This window comes from Magnolia sinica, chromosome 2 (genome assembly GCF_029962835.1).
Source record: "Magnolia sinica isolate HGM2019 chromosome 2, MsV1, whole genome shotgun sequence".
In the NCBI taxonomy this organism is placed as follows: domain Eukaryota; kingdom Viridiplantae; phylum Streptophyta; class Magnoliopsida; order Magnoliales; family Magnoliaceae; genus Magnolia; species Magnolia sinica.
In genome coordinates, this window is record NC_080574.1 from 91,220,118 (window position 1) to 91,247,700 (window position 27,583).

Genomic DNA, 27,583 nt, shown 5'->3' on the forward strand with positions numbered 1-27,583 from the left:
AATCATGAAAGCCACAATACCAACAAAACACTTAACAACAGTCTATTTAAAGTTTAACTCAATCAAACTATTACACAACATTAGGTTCCATAAATAATACAAAGTCATGGTCGCGCCCATCATCACCAGTGCCATCGTGCTTGGCGGACCCTGAGATAACACTGCCCGTTCATCTTCTGCAGCTTCCAGGCCAGCGTTATCATTACCTCCACCAGCATTTAGCTTTCAGATTGTGCGTAGCAGGCCCTGCAACCTCAACAGGTAGCTCTGGCCTGCTAGCTACATGTGCACGCAGTGTGTGGCCGTCAAAACACTAGCAGAGGGATGCCCAGTGTCAGCGTGAAGGTTGGAGAGGGTGCTGAGGTTAAGGTTAGGGAAGACGGAGTAGCGGCATCAGGGGCACTTCACATTTAGCCGGAGCCACTCGTCAATGCATTCCACATGGAAATTGTGGGCACAAGGGAGCCCACGAACCTGCACATGCTCAATCAGGACCCATTCTCAATTTTCAAAAATAAACAAATCTCAAAGTTGTTAGGATTCATGATAAAAACATCAACCCAAGTTTAATATTAGCTGCCAACCTGACAAGCTGACACAACCATCCTTCTTTATTCTGGCTTGGACTAGCAATGAGAACACAATACTCCCACTGGCAGATGATGGTGGTGGTGATGAAATGATATTAAAATTTTAAAATGATAGGAGGGATGTTCTTGTGTTTTGATTGTAGACAACTTTACTATCCAATCAGTGCATGTGCATGCTGCTCCACATCATCCGATTGGTGGGTACCTTCTTGGGTGGGCCATGACAGATGACACATTGTTCCTACAAGATATTCCTTTAGTTATAATATCAAAGGTTGTTGCAATCTACCAACTGTTTGAACCCAATCTACCAGCTCCTTCAACAATTTCAATAGTAAACCAAGCAGTTGTGGGTACTCTTTGTATGGAGCAATCACATAACTGCCAAACGAAAGAAATCAATCCAACATTAATCAAAACTAAGAATTATCGCTATGAGTTATAGAAACTTATTTAAAGGGAAACTCAAAATGCATCCCCAGTTCAGTTAATATAAATGCTCATGGATCAAGAAGCAGAACAGTAGAGAGTTAACCTGGGCTCAGCTTTTGTAGAGACAATCATGCGGAATTCTCATTAAAAGAAATTAGAGAGGACCAGTGTGGACCAATACTTGCAAGGAAAAATAAAATTCACAAAGGTAAAAGCCCCTTAGAGATCACTTTTTGGTAATTAAAAATCTTTTCTTTTGTTCCTCTTAGCGAAAGCATATCATTTTATTTATTTAATGTCAATCAAATGGAACTTAAGAAAATTTTGGAATTGTATTGGTGACTGAAAGGAGAAAGAAGATGTGTCCTGAGAACTGGTTATCGAGACTCTCAGAAAGCATGCCATCTGGGGCAAGCTAATACCAATCATAACTAAGACTGGTCAATGACCATGCAATGCCAGGTGTTGTAATATTAAATTGAGAACAACAAATTAGAGGACATAGCATACCCAGTGCTATGTACAACTTGACCAAGAGTTGCGACAGCCACTTCACGCTTTATAACAGCAGCTCCATCCAAGAAGGCTTCAACAATTACTGGCATTAGTTCACCAAGATATTGCTTCATTCCAAAACCTCCCTATAACAAGGACCATAACAAACGAATTAAGATCACACCATTGCTAATAGTGAAAAAAAAATCATGTGGAAACATGACTGGTAAGTGATTATCCTCACATCATGTGGTCCCCAAAGTGTAATGCAGCAAGCAAGTATGCTAGCCTCTATGAAAGGAGGTAGATACCAAAATGACAACATGATCACTACTTGTTACAAATTAAAGTAAACAAGCAAAAACTCCTATGGCAATGCTTCAACAATTTAGAATCAAAAGAAAACATTTTCATCATTCCTTTCATACCACCCACATAAAAGGCAAGCTAATTTAAAGTATCAAACTTGATGAAATTGGAACTTGTACCATAGCACACTGTGTGATTCAAAATATAACCCAAAAAATAGGGAAGTAAACCCACCAGCCTAGCAAGCTCCCCAATAGTTGCAAGAACTCCAGTGACAACACCAGTATTAGCATTTGGCCCAGTGCCTTCCCTTAGCTTCACCATAAGGGCCAGAAATGTGACAACCTCACTAGATGAGATGACATACATTTAGCTTGTACTAAGGACCAAATCACTTAGTTCTTACATTTTAACAACTACATTATGAAGATCTTAGGTGAATTATTCCATTGGCAATGACGTGTTTATATACTAAAGGTAACCTAAAATCTAATATAATATAATCTGTAACAGATATTTCAAATATAATAGGATTAGTGGTGGGAATCTACTCTAACAGAGCTTGCTCATATCATTTTTCAATTTGTAAATGTAGTTTATGGTACTGGAGATCTTGGAGAATTCAATTGTTACTGTTACACTACCTCCTTGGCAAAACGATTCGTTGGGGCAAGATATCTGTTGCCCTGGCTGTTGATGGTGGGATTTGCACTTTTGCCAATCGCATAATCTCCCAGTGAGCGTAGTCATTGTTCACGACATGGAAATACCCATGCCTGCACCTGAATTTGTTTTCACAAAGAAAGAAATTCAGGTGCTGGAAAGGAAACCCACCTAAATTTGTCAAATCACTCCATTTTTTTGGAAAAGGAAACTTTTAAACAAGAAATGAAATGCAGATGGACGTGTGTAGGGAAAGGAAGGAGAGTAGAATTGAGAGTTGGAAGTGCTGGAAAGGAAACCCAAAAGGAGGATCGGATAATGAATGAGAAAACAGACAAGATGTGGATTATAGTAGATTCTCACTGACCCAGATTTGCTTAATGCATCAGACCTCATTAGGTCCATGTTGCAGACTCTCAGCCTGTAGAAATTGATAAAAACCAAGATGAGGCAGGGGAAATAAACTTATACATTGGGACATAAGACTTTTATCCTATGAAAGACAATGCATCATAAGATATTCATTCTTCAAATGAAATTGATATGACCTTCTTTTTCTGATCCAAGCTATGCCTTTCACAATAAGCCTTGTGCTGAAAAAACTTGCCTCTACCAGTCTTCACATCCATGTGCAGGCCAACATGTTTAGCCAAGTAGGATGAAATGCAGTTTCACAGTCATCATTATTACAGTGCAAGACAGTTGAAGGTAGTGTGAAGCAAAGCAAACAGAATAAAGTCTACCTCTCATTTTTGGAGTCAAACCTACAAAATTTTAAAGAAGAAAACAAATGATTAAGCAAGCCAAACCTTTATGCAGACACCGTGTTTGTGACGGCAAATGCAACAAACAAGCAGGTCTCTTTCCTTTGAAATGGTCTCCTGAGGTGGATCATTTAATACAGTGGAGATATTACATGAGAATGTGTAATGTTTTCAAAGTAAATTAAAAAATAAATAAGCATGAGCAGTTAAAACTTCAAATTAGAACACTTACTACATACAGGAACCATGGCATATGAAACAAACTTAAAGTAAATGAAGGAAGCAGCATCAAAAAGACTCGTTTGGGAAAGCAGCGTTAACTTTAAAACACACTTACCATTCCCCCAACAGGATTTGGTTGTCCCCTTCTAAATGTTGACTCTAGCACCCACTACAATAGAAAAAAAAAAAAAAAGAAAGAAAGAAAAAATAAAATAAAATAATTGAACAAATGTTGCTAAGTATTTGCTAAACCTAGCCCATTTATTTGTTAAGGCCTAAGCAAGACAACGAATGAATGACCAACCACTTACCTACAAGATGGGACTAATCCAACTTTGGATTGGTTTCAGTTTGGGGTTTCTTAATTATTGCAATTTGAATTGAATTTCCATATCCAACAGTCGCTAGCTAACTAATGAATGACCAACCAGTTACCTTTCTCTTCATGATAAGAGGATTGAAGTCGGTTTGAGATGATCAGAGAGCGATGCCCCAAGAAAGCTGTGTCCTTAACCATTGCATTCGGTTTCACCTGCAAATTGATATATTAGTCATAACAAGAAATAGAAAGTGTAGATATATTAATAATGCAATTGAAAAAAAATTAAAGAACTATTCAGAAAACATATCTTGGTTACATTTTGGCCTAGGTATGATTCACCATACATTTCTCCCAGATTTCTTCTGCTCCTGAATAAAAGACTCTGCCGACCTAGCTGGAATGACCTTGTCAGTTGTGCTGTATAGATACAGCTGAGGGCAGGGAGGCTGGTCACTTGAGAGGATGGAGATGATCTTCCTCAACCTCCTATTTACATCAGGCAAGTTCAGAAACTTGGAGAAGAACTCTAAAGTTAATAGGAGCACCTTCTCAATCAACAGGGGTTTGTTATTAGTATCTAGTTTAGGTGTTGGTAAATATTGAAAGATATTTACAAACAGGGCCATCATATACCTTCCATCTAGTGATCGATGAACACCGAGAAACTGAAACGGATGCTTGCACTGAGGACAAGAAGGATTCTGATTATACGTGGCCCATATTAGGATGCAAGTCACACTACACAAAGTAGACAATGCAAACACATCAACATACTGATAGAAAAACTATACACAAAAACTTTAATTCGTGACTGAGTAAGCTGCATTAACTAAGATCATCAAAAGATACAATGGTCGCTCACTTAAAGCTTTGTTAATATGTGTATAATTGTATTGTCTCTAGCTAAACCAAACAGGCCTTGGCATGCCATAACGCGTAGGCAGTCGAGAGAAGCTGGAGGTGTAAATATCCTAGGATGGAGAAGATGCAAAAGAACCTTTATACCATTGTTGGCACGCACGACATACCTTGCTTGGTAATATCCTAGTTCTAGCTGTGCAGCAAGGTCGGCACAACCTGCTCCAGGACCTAAAGATTGAAATTGCGGTAATGACCGCTTTGGTTAAAGTAAGAACATGCCAATATGTCCTAGAGGGGGGTGAATAGGACTTTTTCAAAATTTTTATGATTAATTAAAATCCTATCAAACCTATTCTAAGAAAATATTCATAAACCAGGATTTCTTCAAAGTAACTCTAATGGCTTCCAAGTCAATTAGAGGATCCAATCATAAAACTAATTTAATGATAAACATGATGCAATTCAGAGTTTATGATGGATGTAACTGTGTGTGAGGTGTGATCAAATATGAAAAGATTTAATGAAATCACAGAAGTAATCAAAGACAAACATCAATCACAAACACAGTCACTTTTATAGTGGTTCAACTACTTGTCTACTCCACTCCAGACAGACACACTCAACCCTTAAGTGAATCAGATTTCACTAAGGAGGTTTCACAACAGGTTCACCTCAAACCAGAGGTTTTAAATCAGGTTCACCTCTAACTAGTACAACCTACACCTAGGCTGACAGTTTATGCTCCCACGAGCAAGAGTCAACACATAGCACCCAATTTTAGGCACACTGTCTAAGGATCCACTCAAGGAACCTCACTTGTTTATGCTCCCACGAGCAAGGGTCAACACAATGCACCCAAATTTTAGACCACCTTAGTTAAGGACCTACACAAAGGACCTAACGTTTATGCTCTCTATAGAGCAAGGGTCAACACAAAACACCCACCACGTACACTCCCGTCGGAGGCCTCTTAGAGGACTTGCAAGGGGTGAGAAACATCTTAGACCCAATACCATATAAGGAATGATCACAAGGGTCCTCTGGACTCTAATGACTTACAGATAAGTATATGAGCCCCATTCAGCATGTTGTCAAAGATCTCCTCCTTTATTGATGAAGAATCTTCTCCGTCCTCAAACCGCAACTCAGAAGATGTACCAATACATAGCGACGGGTTGGGTTAAGGTTATGATGGAATCCTACTCTCAAATATTTTCCTATAAGGGAGATAGAGAGATTCCAATCATCTATGCATTCAAGGCATTCTAGCTTAATGATTTGCCATTAAGATGGTAACTGGAGGATCCTTGAATGTGGAAGTTTATTCCCCAATCCACTCTATTGAATGTCAATGATGAGGGTGGATTGGAGGATGAACTTCCATGAGAGAAAGGGTTTTGGGTATATAATTTAAGGTTAGACACTAAAAAGCACTCACTTCTTTCTCTATCCAACAACCAAGGGCAACCTTTCATTAAATAGGCAGAAAGTTCTAACGGATATAAAACGGTCACATTTTTGACAAAGTTCGATATCATCGAGCAGGGTCGATATCATTGAGCATATACTCTCAATAACATCGACTGGCAGCTCGATGACACGAACTCAAATGTCAAACACTTTTAAAACATTTTGCCAGCTGGTCGAGGAAATTGAACATGTGTCGATGTCATCGGATTTTGAACTCCGATTTTGTTGACACGAGGTTCGATTCCTTGACATTTGAAAATGAGAGAGACTTGCCTTTGAAGTATTTCAGGTTAAAGGAATGATCGAGGCACGCTCGATATCATCGAAATTTGAATGTCAATGGTATCGATAGTCGTGTCGATGCATCAATAAATCCAAAGGATTTTCCAGTTAAGCTTGCTTGACAGTTTATGTCCATTCTCGATGCCATCGACCCAGCCTCGATATCATTGATATTTAAATATCGATTCTATCGAGTGACCCTCAATCCAAGATAGAACAACCTAAAAATATTGCTGGAAAACAGAGTGTCCAAAACCGATATCATCGAAGGGCTTCCGATATCATCAAAATTTAAATTCTGAGTATATCAAGGAGACTTCGATATATCGAGGATTTTGTGATTTTCCTTAGCAGAACTTGGACACATTATATATGATGTTAATTTTATCAAGTCATCTTCAATAGACTCGAGATTCAATTATCGATGATATCGATATGACTATTGATACATCGTTAATTCCATCCAGAGGTATGCGGTTGCTGGATATTTTATGTTCTCATTTCGATATTATCGAGTAAGTTTCGAGGACATTGACAGCAAGGTTCGATTTCATCGAACCGCCTGTCGATAAATCGACAAAAGTAGAAAACTTATAGATTTTTATGCAGTTTGAAAAAGTTTTCTAACCCAAAAACCTTATGATATTCTAATCAATTTTAAGGGTTTTAATTACCTGGTGTTTTGGGACATGAGATGTGAGGCTAAGATTTACCTGTGACGAGTTCGGGCCCACATCCAGTTGTGGCAGATGGTTGATTGATCTTCCTATGGAGCTTCTCTATCTAGCCAACTCAACACTCACGCTAATTGAAAAACTAGGGCACTTTCAATCTCCCCCTTTGTCAATTACGTGACAAAATACCAAAACACCCTAGAACAATATCTAGACAAACACCCTAAATTATGTGTACATGCACTTTACACAATTTTACAATATCTAGTGAACCCATGCACACAATCAGTAGCTGCTCCCCCTAACAGCATTCTCTCCCTTTCTTGGTGCAGCTGCTCCCCCTAACACCTGCATCACCATTCACAAACAAATATACACAATTTTTCCGTCAGGGTGTTTAATTTGTTCTCCCCTTTTTTATCAGTCATTGGCAAAGGATAATACTATAGTTGATATTGACTGAAGGTCAAGCAATTGGGGAGAACCAACATTCAGAGGACACATGCATAAGATAGATAGATATAACTAGCATGACATTCTAGAGAATATGTATGCATCGTAAAAGATCAAATAGGGCAAAATAGTAAGTAGATAATATAAAGACCAAAACGGCGCATGCATTCCACACCATTTGAGCTATAACTAGATAAAACAGGGGATGGTAGTAAGGTAGATATGAATTATAACCAATCATGGCCCAAAATATCCAAAACATATATACTGCCCGAGATTGGCAGTAATATAATAGTTATCTCCCCCCCAAAAAAAAAAAAAAAAAAAAAACACCCAAAACTAACCATAAGTATTTAGCACATCTATGGGCATATACAACGTAACAAAAAAAAAAAACTATTAGACTCTGCAGGTTAGGATACCATCACATACACTCACGTAAATGTAGGGCATACAAAAAGATACCCATGCCCTAACGTTGAGATGAGAGTAGGGTGTATGTGACGACACACAGACTGCCTTTTCATGGCGGAGGAGCAGAGGAGGATGGTGCAGTATTGTCGTGTTGGCAGGTGAGTAGATCCACCAATTACTGCACCGTTTGTTGCACTCCATTTACCAGGTGTTTCAAGACAGTAAACCGTGTATTCACAGACTCCTTTAGCAGGGCGACATATTACTGTATTGCTCCAATCCTGTCTTGATGGAGCTTAAACCTTTTCGCATGCTCGGGCTCTGATGTGGATGGAGTTTGATGGGGTGCAGGAGGTTCATTCCTAGCCATTCCAACCCCTTCAGCAGGAGCATCGCCTTCACCTCCTTCTCCTTCTTCATGAATTCCTTCCTCAAGTGGAGCCACGGGAAACTTGTGGAATTTTAAATCCATCCTTCGAATGTTGTTCTTATTGAAGACCTGAAGGGGAAGTTTCAGATCGTTGGTAGTTGAAAAGCCAATGGCATTGCACATAGTGTGTATAATCCAGAGATAGGGCAAGTGAACATCCCGGGATGTATGAATGGCATAGACTGTAAGGCCCGTATTCTAGACCGTACCGTTCCTTTGGCTTCCGCAGTCCTCCTAGTCGAATTCCGGCAACCCTCGACCTATATCCGACGTTTTCCCGTGATCCTAAGCCGAATCCGGCATACCAAAGTTGACTCGACCTGAAACTTGTACCCTAGCGACTGCGCCGTCGCCGCAGTTCCAACGTTACGACTCGCGCACCGATTCGATACCTAGGCCAGGAGATACCTGCCCACATTCATTTCGAAGAAACGCCACGCATTGCAAATTCCAAGAGAATCTCTACAATATGTCACATCAAATCAAGTCAAGTACACCACCATACCGCAATGCCACCTCACCCTATCCCAAGTACCAACACCTATCCCTCTTTTTCCCAAGTCAACTCTCTCTCTCCCTACCCATCCCTCTTTTACCAAAATTTCCAACAAACCCATGCTCTCCCATTACCCTTCTTTACAACACCCATTCCACCCATCCCATATCAATCCATCATTCCTCTCTCTCTCTCTCTTTCTCTCTCATTCTCTAGCAATTTCCCAAATCCCATGAGAGCTTCCAACGTCCAAGCTCTCTCTCCCAAAACATGTGTGGCCCACTTTCCCACTCTCTCATCTCTCATCTCAACCTTCCAATCTCCATCAACTTTCATTAAAATTGAAGGCAAGGAGCATACAAGTCCAAGCAGCTAAAGGAGAAGGCCGTTAGGTGGGTGATCCACCGTCGATTTCAAACTTTAGGGCCCACTTGATGTGGGACCCATTGATGCATGTATTGTATTGAGAGGGACCCATAGCGGTGGGGTACCTCCCATCTCTACCGTACTCTCTTTCTCCCTCTCTCTTTCTTTATCTCTCTTTTTTTTGTTGATGATGGTAAGGTGTATGCCCCACCTTGATGGATGATCCACGTGGTGTCCAAATGGTAGGATCCACGTGGTGGATGCATTGTATCCGCACCTTGCTGCCATGTGACAGACGCGGATGAAGTAAAAACACAAAAAAAAATCAGCTTGTTCCACAGTGTGGCGCACTGAATGTGGGGCCACCGTGCTGCATGGAATCATCCATGTTGTCCATTCATGTGGAGCCTACCGTCCAGCGTCTCTGGATGCTGGACGTTGTCACCCCTCACTCTCACAAACACGCATGTATATGTATATGTATAGTATATATGTATATATATACTATTATATTATATAATATATTATAATATAAATATATATGATGGGCCACACCACGTGGACCCACCCCGTTTCACCCAACTGCCTAACCAGCATCCAGTCTCTCTGGACGCTGGATCTGACGTGCTGTGTGTGTGTATATATATAATAATAATAATAATAATAATAATAATAATAATAATAGATAATATATTATCTCAGGGAGGGCTACACCCACATGATGTCTCCACCTATTACATCCAGCCGTCCATTGCTGGACGCTGGATGTTAGGTGGGTATATTATAATATATATATAATTAAATATATATAATAAAAATATAATATATATTTGATATTATATAATTGTAATTGTGGTGAGCCCCAGGTGTGACCCACCTGTGCCGTTTGAACTCATACAGCAGCTGTATAGCTGCTGTATTGACGTCAGTTGGGTCTACGGGACCACTTGTTATGAGGTTTGTACCACTGTGTATATCCACACCGTCTATCATTGTACTATCCACACCATCCGTCTGATGGACGGTGCGCCTACAACCACAGCTGCTGCATATCGGCAGCAAGCTTTGTGGGTCCCTTTGATGTATACGTTACATCCCAACCATCCATCCATTTGGCTAGCTCGTCTCAAGCTTGAGACCGGAAATGAGACCGATCCAGTTATCAGGTGGACCACACAACAAGGAGCAATAGGTGTGAACGTACACCATGAAAACCCCCTTTGGGTTAAAGAGTTTGGGACTAATATGATATTTGTTTTCCTCCCATTTCAGTCTTTGTGACCTTATGCACAGACTGGATGGAAAATAAATATTATGGTGGGGCCCACTAGAATCCAATAGTGGAAATCATTATCACCAGTGCCATTTGTGGTATGGTCCAAGTGATCCTTGGATATGATTCATTTTGTAATACTCTAAAATGATCTCTATCTATAGATGAATGGTGTGGTTGGTTTGGGCCCATTTGACTTAACCCATTGATTCGGCCCATTTGAATCGACCCATTCGAATCGGCCCATTTGACTCGGACCATTTGACCTGACCAATTGTTTGACCCATTCGATTCAACCCATTTGACTCGGCCCAATGATTCGACCCATTCGACTCAGCCCATTTAACTCGGCCCGTTGATTCGGCCTATTCGACTCGGCCCATTTGAATTGGCCCATTTGACTCGGCCCAATGATTCAGCCCATTCGATTCAGACCATTTGAATCGGCCCATTTGACTCGATCCATTGAATCATCTCATTCGATTCAGTCCATTTGAATTAACCCATTTGAATTAGCCCATTTGACTCGGCCCATTGATTCGGCCCATTTGATTCGGCCCGTTTAATTCGGCCCTTGATTTGGTCCATTTGAATTGGCCCATTTGATCGGCCCACTTAATTCGGCCGTTTGATGTAATTGAGGCCCTTGTTTATGTATATTAGACCCTTGTATGAGACTGTGGACCCCTGTATGATTGGGCCTATGCGAGCCATTCCTTGGGGGTAATGTTGGTTAAATGTCCACATTGTTAAGACCAATTCCGATTGTAGAGGCTGATTATTAAGGCCGATTCCAATTCTGATTGTTGAGGCTGTTGTCGAAGCTGATTCTGATTGTCGAGGCTGATTGTTGAGGCCGATTCTAATTGTCGATACCAATTCTAATTATCGAGGCCGAATCCAATTATCGATTCTGATTCCGATTGTCGAGGCTTATTGTCGAGACCGATTCCGATTGTCGAGGCTGATTGTTGAGGCCGATTCTGATTCTGATTATTGAGGCTGATTCTGATTGTCGATACTGATTCTGATTATCAAGGCCAAATCCGATTATCGATTCCGATTTCGATCGTCGAGGCCAATTACGATTACGATTGTTGAGGTTGATTTCGATTCCCATTGTCGAAGCCGATTGTCGAGGCCCAATGTGATGTATATGCGGCCCATTGTGATGTGCATTTGGCCCGTGTTTGAGGCCTAATGTGATATATATGCGGCCGTATTTGAGGCCCATTGTGATGCGTATTCAGCCCATGTTTAAGGCCCAATGTGATGTATATGAGGCCTATGTGATGAGGCCCATTGTGATGCATTTGAGGGCCAGGCGATAGAGCCCATTGTGATATATGTTAGGCCCATGTGATAGGTCTATCGTGATGTATATTAAGCTCTTGAGTGAGGCCCATGGTGTTGTATATTAGGCCCTTGTGTGAGGCCATGAGTCCACTATATGTTAGGCTCTATGAGAGCCTTTCCTTGGGGGCAATGTTGGCTAAATGTCCACATTGTCGAGGCTGATTGTCGATGCTGATTATTGATACCGATTATGAGTATGTGATAGCATAGCATTATGATACATGCCCATACGCATCATCTGCATGTTTGTGATAAGATGTGGTTGACCATTGCATATGTCATTAGGCAGGTTGTTATGAGACTCCCTGATAGGTAGAGATTGTCTCAAATGAGCGCACGATATGCGCAAGATTGATGTATGACTGGATTGCATGACTCATGCATCTGGCATTGTGTGTTGTGATTATTGTACGCCCTAACGATATCAGGGTCATAGCCTCCATAGGCATATCATAGATGGCCAGATGGGATACTAAAAATATGTTATTAGCATCAGGCTACCATAGATAGCCCTAGGTGAAAATTTCTAAACCCTCTTGGTACCAGAAGACGCTCCAACGTCAAGACCGAGTGGATATATATGAGCGCATGAGGGCCATATACCAGTAGGCCGTGTCTCCCATTGTGTCGTGGTTGGTTGGGAAGGGGTGTGGCCTTACCAGCCTGGGGGAGTAGGTATATCTAGGCTGATTTTGACTAACTTGTGAACGAGGCCGCTATCGACGTGCTGGGTAGATATTGGCTGATTACTAGCCAGGTGGATAGTGAGGTCTCTCTTACTTACCCACTTGTGTGCTTAATGGGGCGGCAAGCTGGTGTAGAGTATATTAGACCCCGGTGATGATCTCAGAGACAAACAGTACTGATATGAGGACTTATTGAGCAGAATTTACATACTTATTCATTCACTATCTACTCGGGCTGGTGGTGCGCAACTACTTATTACGTGTACCTTCAAATGACAAGGATTTCGGATGGGGCGCACAACTAACCTGAGATTAAGAGTTTACCATATTGAGTCTGCCTATCCAAATTAGGTATGAGACTGATTTGGATAGAAGACCCTTGTGATGGACCTCATAGCCTGCGATTCTATATACTATCATCCCAACTTCACACTTCATCATGGTCATTCCATTCGCACCACATATTTCATTACATCTGTGGCATATGGCATTTTGGGTTACTGTGTTTCTGTATTTATATGGTCTGTATATGGCTAACGATATTCGTGAACTCATCAGGAATTGTATATTGCATTACATCCTCGACATTTGATATTTGACTCTTTATGGCTCCTCATTTGCATAGCTGATTTATATTGCGTACTTTGATATTGTTTGACTCATGGACTTGTCGGTATTTTCGTTTACTCTAGTATCGTATGATTCATGATCTTACGAGTATTTCCGATATTGTATGATTATGACATTATATTGAATACTTGACACTTACCCTGTGCACATACTTACACTACCCTCTAAGCTTTTCTATAAGCTGATACACGATAGATGAGTGCAGGTGATGTTAGGTTGCAGCAGTGTGGAGCTTGGAGCATGTAGCTGACTTTTGAATTTTTAATTTTAACATATGTATTTCCCTTTCAACATTGTATTCAAATGTTTATATTAGTGGATATGTGATGATGATGTTGCGTTTGTGATTTGGGTAAACTTATGGTTATGCCTCTTACGAGGTAAATGTACGTTAAAAAATCCTCTTTGTAGGATTCCAGGATCGAAACCTGACATTTGGGTGCTGGGAGCTGAGAATGGGACATTACGGAGGCTGTCGGCACCGGATTCGGCAATCGGGATTCCTGTGAATCCAATTTCTGGGTTTGGGGCGTGACAGAAGATGGTATCAGAGCATAACTTGGGAATACCTGAGGATAACATCACATATCTGCTGATAGCTACCCTACACTCTATGATTGCTGAGAACTTAGAATGATTAGACCTCCGAGTTCGAATAACGTAGAGACTTTCTGATAAAGCTTACCATCATGTGTATATTCAAGAGTATTTAAGGATAATAGGTTCCTTTGTTCCTTCCTATAGGATATGCCACTCATGAGAGCGACACGAGCGATTCCCATTCCACCACTAGAGATCCCTGCTCCCCAGCCTGAGGATGTCGTTCCTCCACCTGAGACCAGTGTGGATCCGACCGTACCCGTGAGTGCCTCCCAATTATAGCAGATGTTGCAAGCTGTGATGGGCGCCCTTTAGGGGCAGGGCAGGCACCCCGTTATTTTGCTAGCCTAGGTAGAGCAGGAGTGCCCGAGTGCCCTTCTTTGGGAATTCTGACAGCTCGATCCTCCACGTTTCCAAGGCGAGCCAGATCAGACGGCAGCCGAGAGATGGCACTCCGATGTGGAGAAGATTTTTAATATTATGGTATGTAGGACCCAGCAACGAGTCCGGTTGGCCGTATTTCTTCTTCAGGGTGAGGCCGAGCACTAGTGGACCTCCATTACCCATATTACAGGGCCTGATTTTGTTTGGACATGGGAGAATTTTATAGACCGATTCGACCAGTAGTATTTTCCCGACTACTCTCGTCGGTAGCGAGCGTTAGAGTTCGATAACTTGGTGCAAGGAGACATGTCTGTGGTGCAATATGCGGTTCATTTTACAGCACTGTCCAGATTCGCACCATATTTGGTTGATGATGAGGAGCGAAGACTTAGTGTTTCGAGAACGACTTACGTTATGGTCCCCGAGGCTGTGTTGTTGGGCATGAGCTCCCGACTTTCGAGAAGGAAGTACAGAGGGCCCAGATTTATGAGGACGAGTGAGTCAGTTCACAGAGGGATCGTGACCAAAGAAGAGACTGAAAGAGGCAAGCCCCCTCTGGTAACTCCCAACAGTAGCAGCATCGATGGCTGCAGAGGCATAGGAATCGTTCATCCATCTGAGCATCGGCAGCACCCCTAGCACCACCTCCGAGGCAGTTCATCGGTGTCTATCATGGGTGCAGCGAGATGAGACGCCGTTGGCGGGAGTCTCCTCGCCTTCAGCACTAGTAGCAGCGACAGCAACTCCTACCATCGAGACCCCAACAGCAGCTGCGGCAGCAACAACCACAGAGAAGACAAACACCTCCCCAATAGGCATAGGACAGACTTTATGCAGCCCAGCAGGATGCCTAGTCATCAGAAGGAGTTACCAACCAGTTCATAGGACCGTCATGTTAGATTAATCGTTAATAAAATTCTGAGGCTGCATAGTTTTCCAGTTTTGATCATTTCTGGTCCAGGATTCAAGGTTTAGTTGGATCATCGTAGTGTTGATGATGCATCATGGGAGGGCGATGTTAAGATTAGAGAGTGCTATCTTCATCCTTTTGTAGATTAATTTGCCTTGTCATATATACTTGATGAATTTCTTCTTTCCATGCCTGTTCTGTAAATTTTGAGGATAAAATTTTTATTAGGTGGGGAGAGTTGTAAGGCCCGTATCCTAGACCGTACCTTCCATAGGCTTCTGCGGTCCTTCTGGTCGAATTTCGGTAACCTTCGACCTATATTTAATGTTTGCGCATGATCCCAAGCCGAGTCCTGCATACCAAAGTGGGCTCGACCTGAAACTTGTACCCTAGTGACCTTGCCATCGCCGCAGTTCCAACGTCGTGACTCATGCATTGATCCGATACCTGGGCCGGGAGATATGGGCCCGCGTTCATTCCAAAAAAATGCCGCGTATTGAAATTTTGAGAGAATTTCTACAACATGTCACATCAAATCAAGTCAAGTACACCACCATACCTCAATGCCACCTCACCTTATCCCAAGTACCAACACCCATCCCTCCTTTTTCCCAAGTCAACTCTCTCTCTCCCTACCCATCCCTCTTTTACCAAAATTTCTAACAAACACATGCTTTCCCATTACCCTTCCTTACAACACCCATTCCACCCATCCCATATCAATCCATCATTCCTCTCTCTCTCTCTCATTCTCTAACAATTTTCCAAATCCAATGAGAGCTTCCAATGTCCAAGCTCTCTCTCCCAAAACATGTGTGGCCCACTTTCCCACTCTCTCATCTCCCATCTCAACCTTCTAATCTCCATCAACTTCTATTAAAATTGAAGGCAAGGAGCATACGAGTCCAAGGAGCCAAAGGAGAAGGCCGCTAGGTGGGTGATCCACCATCGATTTCAAATTTTGGGGCCCACTTGATGTGGGATCCATTGATGCATGTATTGTATTGAGAGGGACCCATGGCGGGGTCCCTCCCATCTCCACCGTACTCTCTTTCTCCCCCTCTCTTTCTCTATCTCTTTTTTTTTTGTGTTGATGATGGTAAGGTGTATGGCCCACCTTAATGGATGATCCACATCGTGTCCAAATGGTAGGATCCACCGTGATGGATGCAATGTATCCGCACCTTGTTGCCATGTGACAGGCCTGGATGAAGTAAAAACACAAAAAAAAAAATCAGCTTGTTCCACAGCGTGGCGCACTGAACGTGGGGCCACCATGTTACATGGAATCATCCATGCCGTCCATTCATGTGGAGCCTACCATCTGACAGACGCTGGACACTGTCACCCCTCACTCTCACAAACACACATGTGGACCCATCCCGTTGCACCCAACTGCCCAACCAGCGTCCAGACTCTCTGGACGCTGGATCTGACTTGCTGTATAATATATATAATATAATATAATATAATATATATATATATATATATATATATATATATAATAGATAATATATTATCTCAGGGAGGGCCACACCCACGTGATGTCTCCACTGATTACATCCAGCTGTCCATTGCTGGACGCTGGATGTTAGGTGGGTATATTATAATATATATAAAATTATATATATATATATATATATATATAAAATAAAAATATAATATATATTTGATATTATATAATTGTAATTATGGTGGGCTCCACGTGGGACCCACCTATGCCATTTGAACTCATACGGCAGCTATATAGTTGCTGTATTGATGTCAGTTGGGTTTATGGGACCACTTGCTGTGAGGTTTGTACCACCGTGTATATCCACACCGTCTGTCTGATGGACGGTGGGCCTATAGCCACAGCTACTGCTTATCGGCAGCAAGCTTTGTGGGTCCCTTTGATGTATATGTTACATCCTAATCGTTCATCCATTTGGCTAGCTAGTCTCAAGCTTGGGATCGAAAATGAGACTGATCTAGTTATCAGGTGGACCACACTACAAGGAGCAATAGGTGTGAACGTCCACCATGAAAACCCCCCTTGGGTTAAAGAGTTTGGGACCAATATGATATTTGTTTTCCTCCCGTTTCAGGTCTTTGTGACCTTATGCACAGACTAGATGGAAAATAAATACTATGGTGGGCCCCACTGGAATTCAATAGTGGAAATCATTATCACCACTACCATTTGTGGTATGGTCCAGGTGATCCTTATATATGATTCATTTTATAATACTTTAAAATGATCTCTATCTATAGATGAATGGTGTGGTTGGTTTGGGCCCATTCGACTTAGTCCATTGATTTGGCCCATTCGAATCGACCCATTCAAATTGGCCCATTTGACTTGGACCATTTGACCCTGCCCATTGTTCGACCCATTCGATTCGGCCCATTTGACTCGGCCCAATGATTCGGCCCATTTGACTCGGCCCATTTAACTTGGCCCGTTGATTTAGCCCATTCGACTCACCCCAATGATTTGGCCCATTCGATTCGGCCCATTTGAATCAACCCATTTAACTCGGCCCATTGATTCGGCTCATTTGAATCGGCCCATTTGACTCGGCCCATTGATTCGGCCCATTTGATTCAGCCCATTTAATTTGGCCCATTGATTCGGTCCATTTGAATCCCCCATTTGATCGGCCCACTTGATTTAGCCATTTGATGTAATTAAGGCCCTTGTTGATGTGTATTAGACCCTTGTATGAGAATGTGGACCCCTATATGATTGGCCCTATGCGGGCCATTCCTTAGGGGCAATGTTGGTTAAATGTCCACATTGTTGAGGCCGATTTCGATTGTCAAGGCTGATTGTTGAGGCCGATTCCGATTCCGATTGTCGATACCGATTCCGATTATCGAGGCCGAATCTGATTATCGATTCTGATTCAGATTATCGAGGCTGATTATTAAGGCCGATTTCGATTTCGATGGTCGAAGCCGATTCCGATTGTCGAGGCTGATTGTTGAGGTCGATTCCGATTCCGATTATTGAGGCCGATTCCGATTGTCGATACCGATTCTGATCATCGAGGTTGATTCTGATTATCGATTCTGATTCCGATCGTCGAGGTCGATTAAGATTATGATTGTTGAGGCCGATTCTGATTCCTATTGTCAAGGCCGATTCTGATTGTCAAGGCTGGATATCGAGGCCGATTATCGAGGCCTAGTGTGATGTATATGCAGTCCGTATTTGAGGCCCATTGTGATGTGCATTCGGCCCGTGTTAAAGGCTTAATGTGATATATAAGGCTCGTATTTGAGGCCCATTGTGATGTGTATTCAGCCTATGTTTAAGGCCTATGTGATGAGGCCCATTGTGATGCATTTGAGGGCCAGGCGATAAAGCGCATTGTGATGTATGTTAGGCCCATGTGAGAGACCCATCGTGATGTATATTAAGCTCTTGAGTGAGGCCCATGGTGTTGTATATTAGGCCCTTGTGTGAGGTCATGGGTTCACTATATGTTAGGCCCTATACGGGCCATTCCTTGGGGGCAATGTTGGTTAAATGTCCACATTGTTAAGGCCGATTGTCGATGCTGGTTATTGATACCGATTATGAGTATGTGACAGCATAGCATCATGATACATGCCCATACGCATCATCTGCATGTTTGTTATGAGATGTGCTTGACCATTGAATATGTCATTGGGCAGGTTGTTATGAGACTCCCTGATAGGCGAAGATTGTCTCACATGAGTGCATGGTATGCACAGGATTAATGTATAACTGGATTACTTAGCTCATGCATCTAGCATTGTATGTTGTGATTACTGTATGCCCTAGCGATATCAGGGCCGTAGCCTCCACAGGCATATCGTGGATGGCCAGATGGGACACCTGAAATATCTTATTAGCATCGGGCTGCCATAAATGGCCCATGGTGAAAATTTCTAAACCCTCTTGGTACCAGAGGATGCCCCAACGTCGAGACCGAATGGATATATATAACCACATGAGAGCCATATACCGGTAGGCCTCGTCTCCCACCGTGTCGTGGTCGGTTGGGAGGGGGTGTGGCCTTACCCTCCTGAGGGAGTAGGCATAGCTAGGCTGAGTTTGACCAGCTCGTGAATGGGTCAGCTATCGACGTGCCGGTTAGATATTGGCTGACTACTGGCCAGGCGGATAATGAGGTCTCTTCCACTTACCCAGTTTTACGCTTGATGGGGCGACAAGCTGGTGTAGAGTGTACTAGACCCTGATGATGATCTAAGTGATGAACAGTACTAATATGCAGACTTATTGAGAAGGAGTTGCATACTCATTCATTCACTATCCAATCGGGCTGGTGGTGTGCAACTAATTGTTATGTGTACTTTCGTAATGGCCAGGATTTTAGTTGGGGGTGCGTGACTAACCTGAGATCAGGAGTTTAACACTTAAGTCTGCCTATCCAAATTAGGTATGGGATTAATTTGGATAGAAGACCCTTGTGATGGACCCCATAGCCTATGATTCTACGTACTATCATCTCGACTTCACACTCCATCATGGTCATTCCATTCGCACTGCATATTTCATTACATCTGTGGCATATGGCATTTTGGGTTACTGTGTTTCTGTATTTATATGGTCTATATACGGCTAACGGTATTCGTGAACTCATCAAGAATTGTATATTGCATTGCATCCTCGGCATCTGATATTTGGCTCTTTATAACTCCTCATTTGCATAGCTGATCTGTATTGCATACTCTGATATTGTTTGATTCATGGATTTGTTGGTATTTTCTCTTACTCTGATATCGTATGATTCATGATCTTACTAGTATTTTCGATATTGTATGATTATGGCATTATATTGAATACTTGACACTTACCCTGTGCACACACTTACACCACCCTCTAAGCTTTCTATACGCTTATGCACGATAGATGCATGCAGGTGATGTTAGGTTGCAGCAGTGTGGAGATTAGAGCATGTAGCTGACTTCTGGAGTTTTGATTTTAACATATGTATTTCCCTTTTAGTATTGTATTCGAATGTTTATATTAGTGGATATGTGATGATGATGTTGCCCGTGTGATTTGGGTAAACTCGTGGTTATGCCTCTTACGAGATAAATGTACGTTGGAAAATCCTCTTTGTAGGATCTGAGGATTGGAACTTGGCATTTGCGTGCTGAGAGTCGAGAATGGGGCACTACGGAGGCTGTCGGCACCGGATTCGACAATCGGGATTCCTATGAATCTGATTTTTGGGTTTGGGGCGTGACATAGACTAACTGATGTACAATAAGGGTAGGGAGGTAGACCTTGATCCCTGTGGCTATGGAGTAGACTATTCTGGTCATAAACCCAGTGAGATCGGAATGGTTGGTATTTCTAGGAAAGATGTTGGAAGTGAAGATACCATACAAAATGCGAAACCGTTGTTCCATGAATTTGGATTTTAATGCATTGCCTTGGTACCAGGGAATGTCACGACCATGGCAGAGAAACTTAGTGACTATGGATCGAGTTTTAATATTTTCAAGATCCATATCTGGAAGACTGACCGGTGACAGGGTAAGACCAAAGATTTCTGCAATAGACTCAGGTGTGATCTCCGCGTCATCACCATCAATACACATAGTGATGGAAGGTGGATCAGACACAGGAGAATGACAAGAAGCGAAAAAATTGTACATCCATTCATAGTAGCATGGCCGACCAAAGTCAAGAACGGGCAACCATTCAATTTCAACAAAAAGAGATTCCAGATTATACGGTATTAGACAGTCCCTGTCAACCTTTCTCTCATGGATAAGCTTCGTACTAGTATATTTGGCTAAAACTGGATTCACCTTAGGCGGAGGAGGTGTCTGTGCCTTGGATTGGGACCCGCCACGTGACGCTAGTCTAGTTCGTTGGCGTGTAGGGGTTCCGCAGTCAGAAGCCCTTGCTCTTTCTCTTGGAGCAAGAACTTTTTGTCTAGAGGATCTAGACGATTCTCCAGGACCGGACACTTTTCCTTTATCCTTTCCCATTTGCTGACACTTATGAATAGAGATTTAAGAGTTTTGGGAACAATCAGACAAAATTTCTTCTCAAGAGTCTAAAAATACCCAATCTAAAAACAAGATGGAATCTTGGAAAGAAGGAATGGAAGGGGTAATACCAGTTTTGAGGAACGTCGATGACTCTTGGATGAAGTTTCGTGTGAACCAACAAAAGGTGACAAGCAAGAAGAAAGTAAAATGACTTTTTGATGAAAAATGTGATTTTTCCCGCTCGGCCGCCTTATATCAGGCGGCAATCTTCGATATCATTGACTAGTGTTTCGATAATATCGAGAGACCCCACTCAATGTTATTGAAACCGTCTTCGATATCATTCTCGATCATATGACTCTTCTCATTCCAAAGAGGCGTCGATGATATCGACCTTTGATCGATTAATCGAGAATCCACATGACTTATCGGCAGACATATCGAAGGTGAGAGATTTTACCAAAATGATCGATTTTCATTTTTCCGTAGTTCCACAAACTTTCATGTATAGTATAGAATATCTTTGAATCAACAGTATACACAGCAAAATTTTGTACAAGCATTGTACAAATCAAAATTATAAACATTAGAATGTTTATATATAAAAAGATTGAGGTGAGAGACCTCAGATGTATCATTAGGAGCTCAGCAAAAATTGCATCATTTTAGTAAATATGCAGATCTCGATACATGACCTAGACTTGTTTTTCTATGCTCAATATTTATAGGCATATGGATCATCCCTTCCTCTGCCTTTAATGACATAGCAATGGTTATTTGTGCGACAACCCTTCATCATTGATTTACCTGATAGGTTAAGGATTTCGCATTCTTGATTGTTGAATGTAACCACATGCCCATTGTCACATATTTGAGAAATGCTCAGAAGATTATGTGTTAATCCTTTTATGTAAAAGGCATTCTCATTTTTGAGCGATTTTATTCCTTTGATAATTCCCTGTCCAATTACTCTAGCGATGCTTCCGTCTCCATAGGTGACTATCCCATCATTAAGATTTGAATAGTTTGACAAAAGGGATTTGTCACCCGCGACATGTCTTGAGCAACTGCTATCCAGGTACCACTTAGTATCATTGCCTGTTATATAATTTGAATGAGTAATAAGGCAATTTTTCTTTTCTCTCACTACCTATTTTGTGACAGGATTATTAATTGTGGTAGATTTAGTTTTCATGTTTAATTTAGCCACTTGATTCACTAACTCCTTCATTCTATCATTCATTATAGGTGGTGATGGATGTTTCTTTCTTTTATCCATATTCCTAGGTGGACTTCTGATGTTTTGTATTTTTCTTGTTGATTTGATTTTACCAAAATGATTTTGACCAGAATTCTGTTGTGTCCTCCTAGGTGTCAAGCATTCAAACTTATAATGACCCGAATCACCTCATAAATGACAGACTGGAGTAGTTCTTTTGTTACTTCCTGAAGCAGCAGATTTTTCAACCATTGGTGCTGCATTTTTGGTTGTTGTTTTAAATTTATCATATCCTAAGCCACTCTTGTCCTTTCCTTGTCTTCCCATTCCTAAGAGTTTTTCTAATTTCTTATCACTTTGGAAAAACTTATAGTTTATCTTAACAAGTTTTCTAGATTCTTCTAAATCAAATAGGAGTGTGTGATTTTCATTTTGAAGGAGCATGTTTTTGTCTTTTAATAGCTCAACCTGTTTGTTTAGTTTTTCAGACTCAGATTTAAGGAAGGTGTTGATTCTTTCTAATATATCATTATCAGAATGATATTGCTGTAGATCATTAATTAGATGTGAATTAATTTCCAAGGTTCTATCCAAATCCTTTTGCAGCAATTCCTTTTTATTTTCAAATATTGCAAGTCTTCTAACTATATTGATGTTATGGATGTAGAGTTAATTGTAAGCATCTTGTAGTTTGTTATGTTCTTCTTCTTCTTCCTTTTCAGTGGCTTGGTGTTCTTTTTCATTCTTAGTTTCACTGAGTTCTTAGTTTCAATGGGAATGATTGGAGCAGTGGAGACCATAAGAATTTCCAAAGATTTTTGGTCTCTATCGCTCTCAAAGTCGCTAGATTCTGAGTTTGACTCTTCTGTATCATCCCATGTGGTAGTCATTGCCTTACCCTTAGTTTTTTTTTTTTTTTTTATTTAAGCATTCAGCAGACAGGTGTCCAAACTTCTGACAAGCATAACATTGTGGTTCTTTGGTCTTTTTACCAAATTTACCTACAGAAAGTTTGTTGTCCACCTTTCTTCCTTTAAATGGATGGCCACGATTTTTTCGGAAGAATTTTCTGAACCGTTGTGCCAATAAAGCCACTTCTTTATCTTCGTTTTCTCTTTCACTTTCACTGTCCTCATTTAGTGTATTCTTTAATGTTTTGAGGACAATAGTTTTGGATTTAGGGGTTTGTTTGAAGTGTAGTGCAAATGTTTGTAGAGAACCACTAGTTCTTCTACTTTCACGTCATCTATGTTTCTACATTCTTCAATGTTTGTTACTTTAGGATTGAACCGTTCCGGTAATTATCTTCGTATTTTCCTACAGAATTTTGAAACCGGAACTTTCTCACCTAATCCACCCATGGAGTTGCAAATGATATTCAGTTTTATGAAAAACTCCATGAAGGTCTCATGCTCTTCCATTCTGAGACTTTCGAACTGTGATGTTAGGAGTTGCAGTTTAAATCTCTTCACAGTGCTTGTTCCTTCATGGGTTGTTTCCAACAAATCCCATGCTTCTTTGGCTGTCCCACACATACTGATTTGATTGAAAATATTTTGGGACACAGCACAGTAGATAGCATTCATAGCTTTAGCCTTGGCAATTTGGTTTTCTTTATCGAATGCTGTCCACTTTTCTTTGGATTTTGGTTTGGTGATAGTTGTGCCATTTTCAAGTACTATTTGTTCAGATGGTGACACATATCCTCTTTCAACTATATCCCAAACATCATGATCTAAAGATCTTAGAAAGTAGTGCATCCTAGCCTTCCAATATGCATAATGTGATCCATCAAATATTGGAGGTTTAGTGACCGATGAGGCCTCACCTTTAGTCGTATTACCAACTTCAGTCAAGATCACTCTCTAGGCGGTGAAGCCCTTAAGAGAGACCCTCTCTAATACCAATTGAAATTGCGGTAATGACCGCTTTAGTTAAAGTAAGAATACGCCAATATGTCCTAGAGGGGGGTGAATAGGACTCTTTCAAAATTTTTATGATTATTTAAAATCCTATCAAACCTATTCTAAGAAAATATTCATAAATCAAGATTTCTTCAAAGTAACTCTTATGGCTTCCAAGCCAATTAGAGGATCCAATCATAAAACTAATTTAATGATAAACATGATGCAATTCAGAGTTTATGATGGATGTAACTGTGTGTGAGGTGTGATCAAATATGAAAGCATTTAATGAAATCACACAAGTAATCAACGACAAACATCAATCACAAACATAGTCATTTTTATAATGGTTTGACTACTTGTCTACTCCACTTCTGGCAGATGCACTCAACCCTTGAGTGTACCGAATTTCACTAAGGAGGTTTCACAACAAGTTCACCTCAAACCGAAGGTTTTAAATCAGGTTCACCTCTAACCAGTACAACCTACACCTAAGCTGACAGCTTATGCTCACACGAGCAAGGGTCAACACATAACACCCGATTTTAGGCACATTGGCCAAGGATCCACTTAAGGAACTTGTTTATGCTCCCACGAGCAAGGGTCAACACAACGCACACAACTTTTAGACCAACTTGGTCAAGGACCTACACAAAGGACCTAACGTTTATGCTCTCCACAGAGCAAGGGTCAACACAAAGTACCCACCACATACACTCCTACCGGAGGCCTCTTAGAGGATTTGCAAGGTGTGAGAAACACCTTAAACCCAATCTCACAGAAGCAATGATCACAAGGGTCCTCCGGACTCTAATAACTTACAGATAAGTAGATGAGCCTCATTCAGCGCATTGTTGAAGATCTCCTCCTTTATTGATGAAGAATCTTCTGCTTCCTTGAACCACAACTCAAAAGATGTACCAATACATGGTGACAGGTTGGGTTAAGGTTATGATGGAATCTTACTCTCAAATATTTTCCTATAAGGGAGATAGAGCGATTCCAATAATCTATGCATTCAAGGCATCCTAGCTTAATGATTTGCCATTAAGATGGTAGCTGGAGGATCCTTGAATGTGAAAGTTCAATCCCCAATCCACTCTATTGAATGTCAATGATGAGGGTGGATTGGAGGATGAGCTTCCATGAGAGAAAGGGCTTTGGGTATATGATCTAAGGTTAAACACTCAAAAGCACTCTCTTCTTTCTCTATCCAACAACCAAGGGCAACCTCTCATTCAATAGGCAAAAAGTTCCAACGGATATAAAACAGTCGCATTTTTGACAGAGTTCGATATCATTGAGCAGGGTCGATATCATTGAGCGTATACTCTCGATAACATTGACTGGCAGCTTGATGACACGAACTCAAATGTTAAACGCTTTTGAAACCTTTTGCCAGCTAGTCAAAGAAATCGAACATGCGTCGATGTCATCGGATTTTGAACTCTGATTTCATCAAGATGAGGTTCGATTCCTCGACATTTAAAAATGTGGGAGACTTTCCTTTGAAGTATTTCAGGTCAACGGAATGATCGAGGCACACTCGATATCATCGAAATTTGAATGTCGATGATATTGATAGTCGTGTTGATGCATCGATAAATCCAAAGGATTTTTCAGTTAAGCTTGCTGAACAGTTTATGTCCATTCTCGATGTCATCAACCCAGCCTTGATATCATCGATATTTGAATATCGATTCTATCGAGTGACCCTCAATCCAAGATAGAACAACCTGATAATATTGCTGAAAAACAGAGTGTCCAAAACTGATATCATCGAAGGGCTTCCGATATCTTCGAAATTTGAATTCTAAGGATATTGAGGAGACTTCGATATATCGGGGATTTTGTGATTTGCCTTAGCAGAACTTGGACACATTATATATGATGTCGATTTTATTGAGTCATCTTCGATAGACTCGAGATTCAATTATCAATGATATCGATACGACTATTGATACATCGATAATTCCATCTAGATGTAGATGTGGTTGCTGGACATCTTATGTCCTTATTTCGATATTATCGAGTGTGTTTCGAGGACATCGACAGTAAGGTTCGATTTCATCGAACCGCCTGTCTATAAATCGACAAAGGTAGAAAACTTAGAGATTTTTCTGCAGTTTGAAAAAGTTTTCTAACCCAAAAACCCTATGATATTTTGATCAATTTTAAGGGTTTTAATTACCTGGTGTTTTGAGACATGGGATGTGAGGCTAAGATTTACCTGTGGTGAGTTCAGGCCCACATCCAGTTGTGGACGACAGTTGATTGATCTTCTTATGGAGCTTCTTTGTCTAGCCAACTCAACACTCACATAATTGACAAACTAGGCACTTTCAAAGATATCCTCTGATCTCCAACTACTGTAGGAGCAATAGTAGGCACAACAGGCACCATTGAACTGCCCCGTTCCACTCCACTAGGTTCCCCATCTCGCTCTCTTGACTCATTTTGAGTGGGCAAGGAAGCATTTCAATCTGAAATAGTTCTGTCAGCATTCCTTTCTCTATTTTCTATAGCATGACCATTTAAGGTTTGAACTGACACAGATTGCTGACCTTGTGCTAGCACAGAAGGTTTGTTGCTGATTGAAGGAGGAGGGTAAACAAGATTAACTATAATATTCAGTGCTGGATGAATCACCTGCCAAATATGAACACATGCTGCAAATCTAGTTGCTCAAACCCACCTTGAAGCTCCTTCCACTGTGATAATTATAAACTCAATATATCAGTCGCAGTGGATTGATATTACAGAAGCATACTTCATTGACTCCAGAAATGAGAATAATCTATCATAAACATCTATTATAAATCTTTGTAATTTGAATTCAAAGAAAATAGTTTGTACTATAGATGGTGATTAGAAATATGGCACATGAGTGAGAAATTGCATATAACATGGCATACTCGTAATATAATCTGGACCATCGAATCGTTGACTCAATTGTGTATGGAGCATAAGTGAAAAAGTGCAGTGAGAAAATAAGTTTAACCATTTGATTTTCTATCTCTTAAAATATGAGCCACTCACTATTTTACTTTGAACCATCCATTTGAGAGCAGTTATTTGGATGGTTAGAATTGCTTTTGGTAAATGGATTTTTAGTGATATGCTCCATCCATAGTGGGATTCACAGTTCATGAGGAAAATTACCAAATTCAATCACTTGAATCAAATTGTTTCATAATCATACCCTGTCAACATTGCAGAAGTTACATGATGGTCATTTGAGAACACCCTTCTGAATCATATAGCACCAGAAATCAGAATGTCTACTTTCTCAGGCAATTCAACATCCTTAACTTTACCTTTGATCACTTGTAATAAAAAGAACAAAAACCCTCACAAAAATGAGAACAATGTAGGAACAAGGTGAGTTTGGCAAAG

At 41.0% G+C, this 27,583-nt stretch overlaps 1 protein-coding gene across 3 annotated transcripts; it reads right to left on the bottom strand.

Moving 5' to 3' along the window:
- Positions 1-7: 7 nt before the first annotated feature.
- LOC131237262 (uncharacterized) lies at positions 8-27,563 on the bottom strand. 3 transcript variants are annotated; one of them, XM_058234951.1, is made up of 8 exons: positions 27,390-27,554; positions 4,431-4,535; positions 4,142-4,283; positions 3,911-4,007; positions 3,299-3,370; positions 3,038-3,106; positions 2,857-2,910; positions 8-279 (listed from the first exon to the last, which is right to left on the bottom strand). In XM_058234951.1, exons 1-6 carry the CDS (start codon positions 27,398-27,400, stop codon positions 3,099-3,101), a joined length of 435 nt encoding a protein of 144 aa, XP_058090934.1. In that variant the 5' UTR covers positions 27,401-27,554; the 3' UTR covers positions 8-279; positions 2,857-2,910; positions 3,038-3,098. The 3 variants fall into 3 exon arrangements, with proteins under 3 accessions (XP_058090934.1, XP_058090933.1, XP_058090935.1); XM_058234950.1 differs by lacking the exon at positions 3,299-3,370 and having other exon boundaries at positions 3,038-3,253; positions 27,390-27,563; XM_058234952.1 differs by lacking the exons at positions 3,299-3,370; positions 4,431-4,535 and having other exon boundaries at positions 3,038-3,253; positions 27,390-27,560.
- Positions 27,564-27,583: the final 20 nt, after the last annotated feature.